We start from the raw sequence: 15,344 nt of genomic DNA, 5'->3' as shown, positions 1-15,344 counted from the left end.
ACAACCACATAGATGTATGTAATTATGGATCAATACTTTAACTGAAAACAAACATACAGATGCCTGCATGTGTTCTGAAGAAACATAGACCCAGTATGCTCCCAGTGGCCTTCTGCATCTCCCTGCAGTGTGGGTCAGCTGTGTTCTAAAATAAAACATGAATGCCCCTGACATTGCAATTATTATATATATACTTGCAGAGTTAAGGTCAAAATGCTTCAACAGTAAGAAAGAATAACAAGAAAATGGATATATTTTCATTCCAACAAAGTAACTATTGTTTTAATTAATTAGTTTATCTTGATTAGGGCCCTGAGTGGCCATTAATGAAGCCATCAGTTCATATGACAAGTTGTAAACTTCCCAGTTGGAAATCCTCTTCCTGCCCCCATGAATGGAAATAGATAATCAAGATAAGGGGCTGGACAAAGTTTATTGAGTACCTATGTTATGTACCAGGCACCATGTTGAACTTCAGAAAACCTCCAGAAACAACTAACAATTGACCACTGAACGTTGTTCTACTGTTCACATAAAACACAACTTGCCTGAGAGCTATACACCAAAGGGGACTATTTTAGAGACAAAAGAACTAACTTTTATAGACCAAACTTTAGGAAGAGTAACAGAGAAAGGGGGAGAGATAGGGTGGTTTTTATTTCAGAAGTTGAAACACAGAGCTTCCCAGCCACCTAGTATGTATTAAAAGGGTCCCAGGTGTGTGAGATAATGATCCCCTCCCCCCCTCCACCCCGCCCCTGCGGTCTCCCAACATGCGCACCTGTTATATTCCAGAGATAATTTTCTTCATGTGCCATAATGTGAGAGATTGGAAAGCACTGATCTAAACCAGTGGTTCCCAAATATGTGTTGGACAGCTGCATAAGAATAATTTGGAAAGTGTGTTTAAAATATAGACTCCTGGATCCCAACTTCCACAGATTCCAATTCAGAGGATATGAGGAGAAACCTAGGAATCTGTATTTTAACAAGCTCCCCAGATGGTTTTAATGAACCATCAAATTTGGAAGCACAGTTCTAAAGTATGCACTCAAAGGCTAAAAATATTACTCAAAGGGATTTTTAAGAAATCAGTCAATAAAATTGGCTAAACCAGCAACACAATTATAAAATACAAGTAAGAAGTTACTGTGGTCACAAGTGGACCAATCTATTTAGGGTAGAGATGACATTTGGCTTGGATGTTGAATGGATAAGAGAACATTTGGCTTACTGAACGGATGAACGAAAAAGAGGCTGGAGGAAAACTGGGGCAGAATGCAGGAAAAGCAGGTAACAAAACCAAAGAAAATGAGTGTGGTCAGCAAAACAACAGGAGGTTAATCAAATTCTTAAAAGTATAGGTTTACCATATTCTGTGTTGAGGCCCCATAATTTCACTTTATTAGCTTCATACTGGGCTTTTTTCTTTAATCGACAAGCCCTGTGAAAGGAAGGAACAATTAGTTCAACTTTTTTTTTTTTAAGTTAACATTCAGAAAAGACTCTAGCTGTTATCAGACTTTTCTAATAGTAACCAAAATCACTATTGCTGCCTACTGATGTTTAGATCAAGGAACCCTGTTACCAAAAAACACATAATACAATCATTTATCCAAGTTGATCTTTTTTTTAATTTAGTACACATTCAAAAGTAAAGCAATGACCAGTACATATCTATTAGAATGGCTAAAAAAGCAAAACAAACAAAAACTGATTAATAACAAGTGTTGCAGTAGGTGTGAAACAACTGGAACCATCATATATTGTTGGTGGGAATGTAATATGGTGTGTTCAGACACTTTGGAAAATAGTTTGCCAGTTTTTTTATCAAGTTAAACATACACTCCTGGGTATTTAGTCAAGAGAAATGAAAACTTATGTTCACATAAAAACCTATAAGTGAATGTTTACGGTGGCTGTATTCATAAATGCCCCAAACTGTAGCAATCCAAATGTCCCTTAACTGGTAAACTCTAGTACATTCCTCCAAAAGAATACTACCCAACAACGAAACGGAACAAACCCACATGCAACAACATGGATGGTTCTCTGATGCATTACATTAAGTGAAAGAAGCCAGGTTCCAAAGGCTACAGTAGCATGCAATAAGCTATTCTGGAAAAGAGAAAACTATGGAGACAAAAAGCCAGATTAGTGGCTATGAGGGGATAGAAGTGGAGGAGAAGGGTTTACTTGAAAGAGATACAGGGACATTTTAAGGAGATGAAAAATTTCAATATCTTGATTTGTGATGGGGGTTCATGATTAGATATATTTGTCAAAACTTAATGGAAGTGTACACTAAAAGGGATGGATTTTATTGTATGTAAATTATACCAAAATAAATGACTTACTAAAAAAACAAGCAAAAATAAAGAAAAATTATAATACTCTCATTCTAGTATTTATAAATGTATATGTTTCTCAATAAATGGTTTAAAGCCATCTCTTGTATAAAAAGCTCACTTCAAGTCTAACCTCATCTCCTGGACTTTATTGCCATGAGTGAACATTATTACCATTTACCTGGATGCCAATTTATTTTTTTCCTTCCTTGACCTTGGCCGGGCTGTTAAGGGAAGCTCACTGACTGGAGTGAGATCACTAATCACCTTATTCAGTTTCCGTAGTTCATTGCCTATCTGAAGTAGTTTTTTAGGATTTGGAGTGAGGTCTTCTACATCAGTTCTCCGTGATTTCTTTACTGCATATTTTCCTATAGGAAGTTTAAAAGGAGTTTAAATGAGATCATTTTACTTAACAAGAGATCTATTTCCACAAACATACTTTAACCACTCCCTCCCTACTCCACTTTTCTTTTTCAGAAGGCGCAGTGTATTACCAATCCACCCCAGAAGGGCGGCCTCCTTTCCTTTCTACCTTGTGGCTGTAAGAAATGGGGGCAATAAGGCACAATTCTGGCCTTTCCCAAGTCCTCCTCTACCCTGAGGTTTCTAGCCCCGGTGTGACAGATTCTTAATTATTTGTGTGGCAGTCTAAGCAACTTATTCCCAGGACTGGAGTGCAAGTTAAACTGCATACAAAAATCAGTGCTAAGGTAAAGTATATGGTCAGAAGACAGTTTGGAGATTTTTCCCAACCAAGATGTTTTGATGCTATGAATGAAAAATTGTCTGATATATACATTTTTGTGTTGGACTCAAACATTTAAGAACAAGTAAGGATCACTTTGTTTGAAAGCTCTTCTGCAGTTGCTTTGATAAATAACAGTACAAAAAACTTAAGGAGTCCTGCCCTGTCACTCAGGCAAAGGCATGGCTCTGTCCTCTGAACTCCTCCAGTATATCAAACAACTTTCCTTGGTATACTCATCACACGTTCCCTGGAATTCTTTATTGCACCTGTCTTTTCATTTCCAGTAAAAAATCAACCTGAAGGTAAAAGTCAGATCTTTAATTGTAGAGAGACAAAAAAAGCACAGAACTGGAAAGGGAAAATGAGGCACAGATATTCTTCAGATGCAATTCCTTCCTCAAAAATGCTTAGCAAATTAACTCTGTAGCATGAGTCATTACTAAATGTTTCCTGCACACCAAACTTACAAGTGTCCTCCTACCCCCCTTTTAAGTAAATACTTTGGATGAATGTAACAATAGTATTTGTGCAGAAGAAATTCTCCACAACTATTCCTCCTTTCATTTCTTTCCAGCCCCCTTTTCTCCCTACCACCGCCTTGATTTCAATCTCTCCATTTTCATTTAGGTCTAGGGACTGGATGAGAATGGAGTCCATTCTCTTTCTCTCCAACCCTTCTGGCTATAGGAACTATGAAAGGTCAGGAACCAGCAGTCTCATGATCATGTCCTGGATAGGGTAAGTGGAATAAGAAGGGAACAGAAATGACATAATTTTTACATATTCCTTCCTCCTGCGAATGTGATGGCTTTGGACACTGGTAATGGCTTTTCATAAATGACGATCAGTCAGGGCAAATGCAGGAGCTCTACTGTTACTTTCTCTCTCTAGTTTGCTAGAAAGAATTGAATACCTAGGTACACTAAGTAAGCATTAAGGTTTAGTATCTCTATTTAAAATCATCCTCTAAAATGAGTGACACAAAATATTTGACAGTAAATCCCTCTTACCATGATGTAAACCATTTTTCTGATACATGTTACTTGGCAAGGTATCTCGATTCCATTCAGATGGCCTCAGCATCCTCTCTTGCTGGGATGGTGTAAGTTGTTCACTATACTCCCAGAAGTACCTTCTTTTACCTCTCTTCCGAGAGGATATTGATGTCATCTCCTTTAAGTCTTCCACAGAATCATTTTCATAGCCTTAAAAAAAAAAAGTTCCCTAATTTTTAAACTTCCATAATCTCAACAGCCAATTAGGAAGAAACAAAAAGATCCTTCTATTTGTAACTTGATATATTTTCTTTCATCTGAAAACATCATTGCCCTGTCAAGGTTAAGAAACCACATCTATGAAATAGTTTTCAATATGGAAATCTCTAACTCATAAAACATTCGGAGATTAATAAACAGATAATTACACTGTTTATCCTCTTTGAGTTTACATATCATCCTTAGGTTTCTCTTTGGTTTTTATGAGTTAGTATATAACAATTTTTTTATCTCCTAGTTCCATTCAGGAATGAGAGAACAATGGAATACAGCTATAGGAATGTCCAAAAGTACCACTAGAAAATGGTACTTAAGACACCAGACCATGATTTTTATATAACTTCCTTATGATACTATAAAACATTCCCAGACAGAGAGCTGTGTGCATTTCTATGATGGTGTCCTACCAGGCATAGTTTCATGAGGCAGTGGTGATCTTCCTACCTCCCACCCTATCCCTTTTGGAAAAGTACAAAAGATGACAGTTCTCACACAGGCTATCAAATAAAAACTTACCTGCCTATTCTAGCTAATATTTTACTGGGAGCAATTGCATTTACTTCACTTTTCAAAGGTATTTTCCTTATTAGGGGCAAGTTTCAGAAAATACTTAATTCAGACCCACCATGGCCAGAATAACCTATAAATCTAAAATGACCACCTCAGATGTGACCCGCATAATTAGTGCCAGGTCCTTGGGGGTGTGGTGATGAGCCAGGCACAGGATGTACACAATCCCAAACCTAAAGTGGCCCAGAAAAATGAATGAGTGGCACTGGTCAAGCAACATGACCACTTTCCCTCCTAAAAATCTGACTCGTCTGGAACTGACATGAAGATAGTGATGACATCTTTCGGCTTTGAAAAAGGTTAGCATTTTACCAATTTTTCTTCAAATTTAACAATCAATTGGGGGTATGATTCCATTTATATGACATTCTGGAAAAGGTAAAACTGTAAGGACAGAAAATAGATTAGTGGTTGTCAGGAGCTCGGGGTGGAAAGAGGGGATGACTACAAAAGAGTACGAGGAAATTTTGGGGGGTGATGAAACTATTCTGAATCTTGATTGTGGTGGTGGTCACATGACTGTACGTGTTTGTCAAAGCTTATAGACACGTATACTTTATCAAGAGTGAATTTAACTGCAAAATTTTATCTTAATAGACATGGCTTTTAAAAAAAGGAAATCATTCAGGAGAGCAGAAAGATTTCTGGGCCAAAGTTAGACAAGCTCTTGTAGCATCACTGGTATTAACAACATTATATTAGCTCATGTATGGTACTTTAAAATAACATGGCAAACAGAGTATGGCATGAACCTTAAGTTCTTAAGAAATGATATGCAAGTCAGGTTGAGCACACAATTATCTCTGTAAGTCTGACTTAAAAAACCGTGTTAAATACATAAAACAATGGCAATGACCTATTTATTTGTACTTATATTTTACTTCAATTAAGGATTTTGTCTTTTTCACTTATCAGCCCAGCTTGGGAAAAGGTGCAAGGCCTTTGCTTCACTGGGCCATGGAAAAACTACTGGCCTAGAGATTACGCTAGCTTGGCTGGGACTACCTCAACACAGACAGATGCACCAACCAAAACACTCCCACCCTCCTAACCAATGTTAAGAAATGGTATTCCACATTTAAGTCTACCCCAGCCCAAACCATAAGGGAAAAACTCCTCAGACAACCCACCCACTAGGACATTTAATGGATATGCTCCTTTAGCTAGCTACTAACCTTGCCTCTCTCCTCGAGTGGACTGATTTCTGGCAAAACACTGCTTCCCTCCTCACTTAATGCACCTGCATATTTCACTGACAAATATTTTATTCGAGACCTCTAAAAACCTGGTGAGGAAGAGATTAACTCCACTTTACACAAAGAAATATGCTCATGTAGGGTTGAGGTGATTCGGCAGAGCTAGACTGATTCAGGGAGTCTTGTGACCCAAACTCCAAGTGGGTTTTCCCACTTTCTTTATGCCTATCAAGTTAGATGGTCTAAATCGATTTTTTTCACACATAGTTCATGTTAAGTTCAAATACATAGATTTCTTCTGCCCCACCCAAACCAGTTATGTTTTGTTATATACATTCATCCTTTTATCAAAGAGGTAATGATGTAAGGGCCATCAGTTTTCACTGACCTAATATATTAACCTTTTCTAATGGCATACACCATAAATTCGCCTTAATAGACAAACACAAACACACCACTATGGAGATTCGTCAACTAGACACTCTCCTTTCCATACAAAGACTAATATGAATAAAAACAATGCAGATAAATTATATTCCCAGATCACTGCTTGGGCATTTAAAGTAATTAAATATTTCTCAAAGTGTGTTCTGGAGAACACTACTGCCATAAGATATGCCTTCCCTGCCTTGCCCCTGAGGTGAGTTCTGCGGTCAAAAGTTTTAAGAAACTCATCCTGCACCCCTCTACTGCCAAGTCACTGTGCACATAACCGTACTGAAAGACTCTGGGAAATCATTACAATAAGAGAACCCACTAAACTCTAAATTCCATGAGGACAAGGATCATATCTGTTTTGTTCATCTCTGTACAGCCAATACCTAATATGCATACTGCACCTAACTCAAAAGTAGACACTCAAAAAATATGTTTTGTTTTGTTTTTTTAACATATCAGTGATTAACTCTGTTTAATGAAACATTTCCCAAGGAGACCTTTTTCATCTGATGGGTCACCACACTAATCTAACTCATTCTTTCTTGACATGATTATCAAAAATAAGTTTAAAAGGTCACATCCACCACCTAACATCTAATCTCAAGCAAACATCTTTGGTTAGTGCAGACTACTGTCATTAAGCTGTTAAAGTTGAAGAACGAAGAATGCCAACACTGAAGTGTTTATTCGGGATTACAAATTAAAACTCTCACTCTGGGGCCCAATTCTTAGCCCTAGAATCACGTAATTCCATGACTCTAAACTGCTACATCCTGTCCACAGAATGGGCTCTATTAAAACCTGGGATCCAGCCCAAAACAGGGACTGAAACTCCATTTTACACCTTTCCTGGAACTTTGTAGACTCAGGCACTGTTGTAGCCACCTGCCAAAAAACAGCATCAAGGGAGCTAGTCACCACAAAAGGCCCTTTGTACACTGTCCACTACAAAATAAACCAATCAACCCACCCTAAAACTAGCACACTGAAGAAAATATAACTATTCCCACTTTTCTGCTTCAAAGAATTTCTTTCTGCCTCTAACTGGTAAGTTACTTTTGCATTCCTAAACTTATTTGTTTAGCTCTTTCTTTGAAGAGGAAGAGAAATTTTCATTAGCAGTGTGAATAAAGCTCAAATAATACCACTGTGTTGATTTTGTGGTGAAAGTATTCCATTCATTAACATTTGCCAAAAGGAGATCTTGACCGTGCCAGGTGATAGCTAATGCATATCTCTTATACCACTGCCTGGTTGCTTAAGCCCAATGAACAACCTCACGAAAGAGAGTTCTGGGAGAGAAAAGGCAAGAGAACGTGGCATGACAGGACAACGCCAACCCCAACACTGGCTTCCTTTCCCTAATGAGGGTCACAGAGCTAAGAAAATAGAAATGGGGGGTAAACTTACCATAGGAACACTCTTCATGGACTTACCTCTCAAAAACTTTATCTAGGTGAAACCAATTCAAAAGATCAAGAATGAAAATAATGCGGAGTTGAAAGTCAAAGAAAAGCAAAAATAAAACCAGAAGTGGGATAGATAGTATAGTCTTCATTCATCTTGGTGATGAAGAGTTACTGACTCCCTGTGATTTACATATTCCTTTTTAGCATCAGCTGTTGTTAAAGGCATCTCCTTCCCCATATTTTCCATGTCCCTAGTTATTACCTACCTCCTTTTATCTCCCCCTTCCCCTACCCTCCTATCCTAATCCTAAACATGGGACTCTAACCAATAGGGCTGATTTGTCAGACTTTAAACATCACTTAGGGACAGCCTTATGGTCTTCCAGTGGGAGGAAGCTATATAACAACACTAGCTACAATGACAACTTTCCTTGAAAATATCTCAAAGCAGATTTTATTAACTTGATAAGAGAAAATTTTCCTGCTGTTAAGTGGATTAAACAATTGTCTATCTCAACAATACAGAATTCTAAAAGTAAACAAAAAAGACAAATCCTTTTCTTCCACACTAAAGTTAAATCCCCTTTGCTCATGTGAAACCCCACTCACATCAAACAACTTAGTTGTGTCAGATATGTAAGTCTAAGCATTTATTTAACAGAAAGATTTCATGAAAAAGAAAAAGTATTTCAGCAATAATAGTTCTTCACTGGTTCCAGTATATCTTCTGTGCCTTACAAATCTTTCTGGAAATTAAATATCAATGTTTACAATGTTTGAAATTCTGGTGATCCTTATTATAACAAAAGGGCTCTTTTTTTGACAATCTATAAGGTTTCCTTTTAGCAATTCTTAGATTTTTTAAAATGAAGAATTACTAATGCCAACATTCTTTTTTTAAGAAAATTACTTCTGCTTAAATTTTTAGACCTTCACTTCTTTGTGCATTTTTAAACTGTGCCACTTAGCAATACGCTTTTCATAAACTGCATGAGCCTACAGTAGGAATAGTCCAAGCATGTAGACACTGAAGTGAATCAGGTTTCAGGTTTCATTTTCTTTCTCCCTTTTATTTATATGCATTATATATAAATAAAGCAGAGTCTCCTTCAGGCTCATTAAATTATAGCATGCATTTTTCTTGAATGGGAAAATACTGTACAAAGAAAGATCCAGGAGAAACAAAGAAAAGTTCTCCTTTATATTATTCATAAAGTAGGCTTTGTTGGTTGAAGGCATAAGTAATATAAACCATCACCACTTATTTCACCATTCTAGGTACTCTTAGCTTCTCTCAACTCTAATAGAAGAACAAGTGCATAAATAGGAATATTTTTTAAACCAATAATTTCTTGGCATTTTTGCACAGCTGGTCAAGAGAATGACAAATAAGATAGTTAATATAAGATAAATTAAGAATAAGTCCTCAAGGAATCAGCATACAGGCCACTATATAAACAAAAGTGACTGTTTTAGGGCTGTTTGAATAGAAAAAAGTAATTCAATATTCAAGTCAAGATATGTCATTTACTCCCCAAACTAAGACAAAGAAATCACCCAAAGCAAGGCTTTCAATTTCAAAATATTAATAGAAAGGTCAGCTTGACAAGGTGCCAAGCACTACAATACCTGGTTCAGAGAAAGTGTCACTGATATCGTCATCCTTGTCATCTTCATAGTCCTCTTCCTCCTCCTCCTCCTCCTCGTTTTCAGACAGTTCATGCTCGCTGCCAAACCCTTCATCGTGGTCCTCATCATCAACATCCTCCTCATCCTCCTCATCCTCCTCTGGGCTGCATTTGGTTGGCTGTTCACCCAAGTTGTCAGAAACAAAAAGAGAATAGTTGTGCTCTTCTTTTTTCTGGGATGAATCTGAGACCGATGTGCTGGCAGAAAGGCTGCTACTCTCTCCTGCTGCAATTGACCCAGGACCCTCCGGGGGCAGGGGACTGAGTAACAGTTCCTGGGTTTCTTTAAAAGGCAAAGCAGGAGTGGCATGACCCTGAAGAGGCTCCATCCCTTTTTTCTCTTGTCTCTTTGCTACTGCACCACAGTAGCAGGTGTTCTCCTTTGCTGAATCTGCGTGAACCTGGCTCAACAACGGCCGATTCTGCTGCACTGGGTTGATCTTTACCTTTGCCTTTTTTACATAGTCTTTACATTCAACATGAAAGTTCACCTTTTCATTATGATACAAGTTGGTCTTCACCATGATTTGTGTGCTTGAAGTAGGTTTACTTGCTTTTTGGACACAGTCTGACAAAGGGACCTCAGCCTGAAGAGTCTTAGAAGAACACACAGGGGCAGCTGCTCTGCTTGTGATCTTTTTACCAGGGAATGAAGAGGGCAAGGGATTTTGTTTGATACTGAAAAGTGAATCAGGGTAATAAAGGGAATCCGAAACAGACTGAGAGTCCTCACTATTAAGCTGGGCCAAAGTTGGAGTTTTACTTATAACCTCTTCATCTTGATAAGGGCTAGAGAAGTCATCAAGACCCAAGTAATCCACTTCTTTTGTTCCCCAGATGTCACAGCTGGTAAGTTTGGTGTACTTTGTTAGGTCTTCACAGTATGTATCCCACTGTTCCCAGTTTGAGGTTAAAGCACCCTCATTATCCAGGACATCTGTGAAAGACTCCAGATTTTCAATGTCTTTGCAGTCCTCCAAAGAAAGAAAGTTGTCTCTAGGATTCTGTTGATAGTTCATTTCTCTATCCTGAGAAAGGTTAAAAAAGAACATACACACACACAAACACCATATTTTAGGAAGGAAATATTCACTTCCATCCTCACTGCCATATATCAAACTGATAAATCAGTACTTGATCTCTGGTATGTTTTAATTAAGATAAAGGCAAAACTTACATGACATCTTATCATTCCATATAATATCATCATTTTCTTGGGAAAGAAAAAAAAAGGAGGGAAAAATATATCCTTTGAGAAACTCCTGATACTAAACTTTTGAAAGTCATTCTTCAACTCTCAGGTTTGGTTCAAATATCAAGGGTTCTTGAGCTTTTACTACACTCTTCCTAGAAAAAGTTTGTATTTCCTGATCTTTGACTTAGAAGGATCTTGGGAGCTCCTTAGAACACAATTACAAAGCAAACAAGAAGAATATGTCTTCTTAAGTGGGAATTTAAATATAGAGACAAAGGGTAATCTAAAAAGACTGGAACTCAGCTCACAAAAGGATAAGATCTTTTGCAAGACCTTATAACCACTCTTGGGCATGGAGAGTCAAATATCCCTCATGTAGTTTAGAGATGTGATTTTAAAATGCCAGTAGGACTGTGCGGCCATTAAAAAGAAGGCAAAAGAGCTCTAATATACTAACATGGAAAGCTTCTTACCATATATCGTTAAATTTTAAAAAGTTTACAGAACATTTTATTTATAAATATGTATCCTCTGATTAAAAAGCATATTCACATGTTTATATATGCACAGGAAAAATTCTGTTAACAATGGTTACCCTTTTGGGAGACGGTCTGGAGGGTGAAGGCTCAGAAAGAAAATGAGGACTTTTTAGTTTTCCAGTTTGTTGTTGTTTTGTTTTGTCTGGGGTTTTTTTTTTTTCCTTTTCTTTTCTGTATATGTGTGTCTTTGTGTGTTTTAACTGCTTTACGGAAGCATACTTTACACTAAGCATACAATTCCATGATTTTTAATAAATTTGCAGATGTGTACCCCAATTTTCCTGTTTTTATATATTGTGTTGCTTTAATTGTATTTAAAATCATTTTTAAAAATGTTTTCCTTAGGAATTTTAAGTGTCTATTTACCTCAAGAGTAAGTGATAAGTACATTCAGATATTGCTTGGAATTGCTATTTTTGTCTGACATTCTCTATGTCATACCCTTGACTATTAAAGAATGTCATACTCCCTACTCTTGCTTGTGTTATCATTCCTTAATTTTCCAGCCGAAAGCCCTTTGGCAGTTAGGCATATAAATCAAACAGATTTTCACTTCTCCTCATCACAAACTGGACCTAAAGGTATTTGGATAACCTTTTCTGTTTCTGTTTTCAATGGGTTCATATATTCTTCTAAAAGTACTAGAATTATAATCACAAGAATCAAACTTGATTTAATCACATTCCTTTTCCTTTTCAGGTACTTAATAAATAAAAAACCTTCCCATATAACTTCTACCCCAAATCAATTAAAGCAGAATCTAAGAAAATGTTACTTACCAGTTCATACATGAAATCCGGATCTGAACTGTTTGCTAAGAGATCTGTGCTCATCAGAGTCTGTTCTGAAAAGGAGTGGCTTCGAAAGGCATCCCCAAAAGGCGGATCCATTCCGCTTACACTAGGCTACAACAGAGTGGTTTTAATTTTAGAAAGGTAAAGACTACTTCAAGAGCAATTTTATTGTACACGAACTTCCCCCAATCTCCCCACACACACATACCAAGTAACTCTTATTTTCAGAGAACAATTCTGTATTTTTTTTATCCTGTTTAGTACATTTAAGAGTTTTTAACTAGTATTAAACTGTGGACTTACATTAGGAAAATAACTAAGATACATTAAAAAACAAACACAGAACAGCAATAGTTAATAGCATCAAACTTCTTGAAACTAGAGCTTATTTGGACACCAGAATCAGCATGCAGTATCTAATAACCACTTTTATTTAGCTATTTAACAGTTCTTCAGTTCTTCCCGATTAAAACTCTCTGTCCTAACTCCCTAAGATAGAGAATTCCCTGCCATGTCCTGGGATCTTCAGTGGAAGCACACCTGTCTCGCTCTGTACCCCTCAAGTGAGCTCCATGTCTTACTTCCCAAAACAAGCTGGAAGACAAACTGGGGCCTCTCTAGGCAAATAAATGCCTCCAGAAAATGATGGAGACAGGATCAGTCAATACCCAAAAGCTCTTGGGTGAGACCAGTAACTTGGACATGAGTTCCGTAGTCTTAACCCTGAGTCCTACAAAGGATAGAATCCATTCTATAATAAGATCAGGAAAATCAGCACCCAGAATTAATGCTCCTTCTTGTCTTCTCTCTGCCCCCTTTTTCCATTTCAACTTCTATACGAATCAAGTCAGGGGTCACACTCTTAAAATGGCTCAAACAACAGAAAGGCCTCACTTTGAAATGTAACTTGAATGAAGGAAGAGGATAAGGAAGAATACAAATTCTCTCTTTGCCTTTCTGTTGTCTATATTTGTTTATACTTTTCCATGCATTTATCTTCTATTTTACCCAACCCTTCCAAGCTACAGAATCTTTCTTCCCAGAGAAATTGAGCTTGAGTAGATAACTGTTTCATAGCCCTTAATTCCAGTATGCAGTGAATAGCAAAGACAACCTGCAAGAGGAAAGACCTTTAAAAGGGTATATGCAATCCATGTGACACAGAGGTAGGCCCCCGGTCTTTTTATTATCAGGTAGCAAATCCCCTTTGTTTCTGCTGCCTGTCTCCCTATATCACCAGCCAGTCCAAGCAGCTTGTTGATTTCCTGTGCCCAAGAGAGAGCTCTGCAAGCCTTCATATAAAGCCACCTAAGAGTCCCTGACCTCTCATTAATTTAGGTCTCTCCCCAGCATTGAAAACAAAGAAGGGAGAGGTAAGAGAAAACCACTGGAGGGAAAAAGAGGAGTTTGGATAAGTAGAGTGGGGACTAATAGATGGTGTTAAGACTCAAAGAACTGGGAGCAGATGTGGCTGAAGCAGTTGAGCGTCCACCTCCCATATAGGAGGTCCCAGGTTCAGCTCCCATTGCCTCCTGGAAAAAAAAACAAAAAACAAACAACAAGCAAAACAAATGAAAAAAGCAACTCAGGAAAGCTGAAGTGACTCAGTGGTTGAGCACTGGCTTCTCATATATGAGATCCCAGGTTCAATCCCCGTGGCCTCCAGCACCTCAAAAAAATAAAAATTGAAGGGAAAAAAAAAAAAAGATTCAAAGAACTTACAGAACCAAGGGTACTGATCTCCAACAGACGGAATATATAACACTTTGCACCTACTCTGTATGATTTACCTGAGGCATTTCCAAGCCCAGATCCTGTAAATCCGATTCCAAACTTCTTTTTTTCCTTGTTTGTAAATTCCTTTCCAGCTTTACTTTTAATTCAAGATCAAAGATGATTTTCACAATAAATGGCAGATTTCCACAGAATGCCTTCAATTCAATTGCATGGAGCTCTGGTTTGGTTTCTTTTCCTTTAATAATTACATACAAATCTGTCAAACAACAACACAAAGTAACTTCACTGAGCTCCATTAAAAGCAAACTGACCTTTCAAAACCTTTTGAAAACGACATTAAAGAAGGACACTTTAGTAAATCCTGTGGTTGCAATATCAAGAATTTGGTCAGTCTCAGTACCTACTATTCTGAAACTCACCAGTTTGTTCCCTTGTTTGTTTCTAAAACAGAGTTGGTCAGTAACCAAATGGCAACATTTTAAAAAGACACCCTGACAAAACCAACACAGGCTTCATTTTACCTATGATCTGAAAGACTATACTTAAAGTAAAGCTCTCATTCACTTCACTGTCTGTATGAGAACAATGTCTCAACATTTAATTCTATCTATTGTATGTATAATCATTACTGCTAAATTAATTTATATTTTCTCTCTCTCATAAAATTTAGAAGAATAATGAATACATGACGGCTATGGAATTTAACATATCTTCTGCATTAAAGAAACCCACATTCTTAATGGTGTATGTGAACATTATCCTTTGAGTTATAAGAAAAAGTTGTCCTGGAAAGAAGAATTACCCCAGTACTTTTTTAACACCTGTACGTTGAGGGAAAGAATAGGAATAAGGACTACTTTGCAGCATAAATTCAATAGTTAAATCAAATAATGACTGCAAATCACCTGGCACAGTGTCTTGACTTAGAAGAGATTTACATGTTAGTTTCCTGTCCCTCCCTCTGTGTAGACTTTAAGTAGGAGGAACTAAACAGCTATACCCACACTTCCTAAATCAGTGGTTCTCAAGTGGGATCTCAGGACAAGCAGCAGCAGCAGCAGCAGCAGCAGCAGCAGCAATCTGGACATTTCTTAGAGCTGTAACATTCTGAGTCAAATCAGACCTACTGAAACAGACACTGTGGAGGTGGGGCCCAGAAATCTGGATTTTAATAAGCCCTTCACAAGTGGTTCTGAGCCTCAAAAAAGTTTGAGAACCACTGCCCTACACTGAACTCCTTGCTTTCATTCAGTCTAGATTCAGTATCATTTCTTAGTCTGATTTAAAGAGCAATGAGCTACCATCTGCAGTTAACCCAGTCTCTGGGCTGGAGGGTTAGAGTTGTACATTATTTCAATTTCAAAGACCCCTGGCTGAGCAAATAAGAGAGAGTCAGCAAGGAACT

General features: G+C 37.6%; 1 protein-coding gene across 7 annotated transcripts in view; it reads right to left on the bottom strand.

Annotated features, from left to right (window-relative positions):
• The window catches only part of CREBRF (CREB3 regulatory factor), a 66,841-nt gene that overhangs the window by 18,634 nt on the left and 32,863 nt on the right, over positions 1 to 15,344 (bottom strand). For 3 of the 7 annotated variants that reach the window (XM_058282326.2, XM_004464761.4, XM_058282318.2), the window contains 6 exons: positions 13,993 to 14,195; positions 12,188 to 12,313; positions 9,616 to 10,702; positions 4,110 to 4,304; positions 2,530 to 2,719; positions 1,371 to 1,444 (listed from right to left, as the gene is read on the bottom strand). In XM_058282326.2, the coding sequence (XP_058138309.1) occupies positions 1,371 to 1,444; positions 2,530 to 2,719; positions 4,110 to 4,304; positions 9,616 to 10,702; positions 12,188 to 12,313; positions 13,993 to 14,001 (1,681 nt within the window). In that variant the 5' untranslated portion in view covers positions 14,002 to 14,195. The remainder of the gene's footprint in view (positions 1 to 1,370; positions 1,445 to 2,529; positions 2,720 to 4,109; positions 4,305 to 9,615; positions 10,703 to 12,187; positions 12,314 to 13,992; positions 14,196 to 15,344) is intronic. The other 4 variants (XM_023590598.3, XM_058282322.2, XM_058282323.2 and 1 more) reach the window with 2 other exon arrangements.

The sequence above is a fragment of the Dasypus novemcinctus genome, chromosome 2, assembly GCF_030445035.2.
Source record: "Dasypus novemcinctus isolate mDasNov1 chromosome 2, mDasNov1.1.hap2, whole genome shotgun sequence".
NCBI classification, from domain to species: domain Eukaryota; kingdom Metazoa; phylum Chordata; class Mammalia; order Cingulata; family Dasypodidae; genus Dasypus; species Dasypus novemcinctus.
The sequence above is the reverse complement of the archived record's forward strand: the minus strand, read 5'-3'. Positions and strand labels throughout refer to the sequence as shown.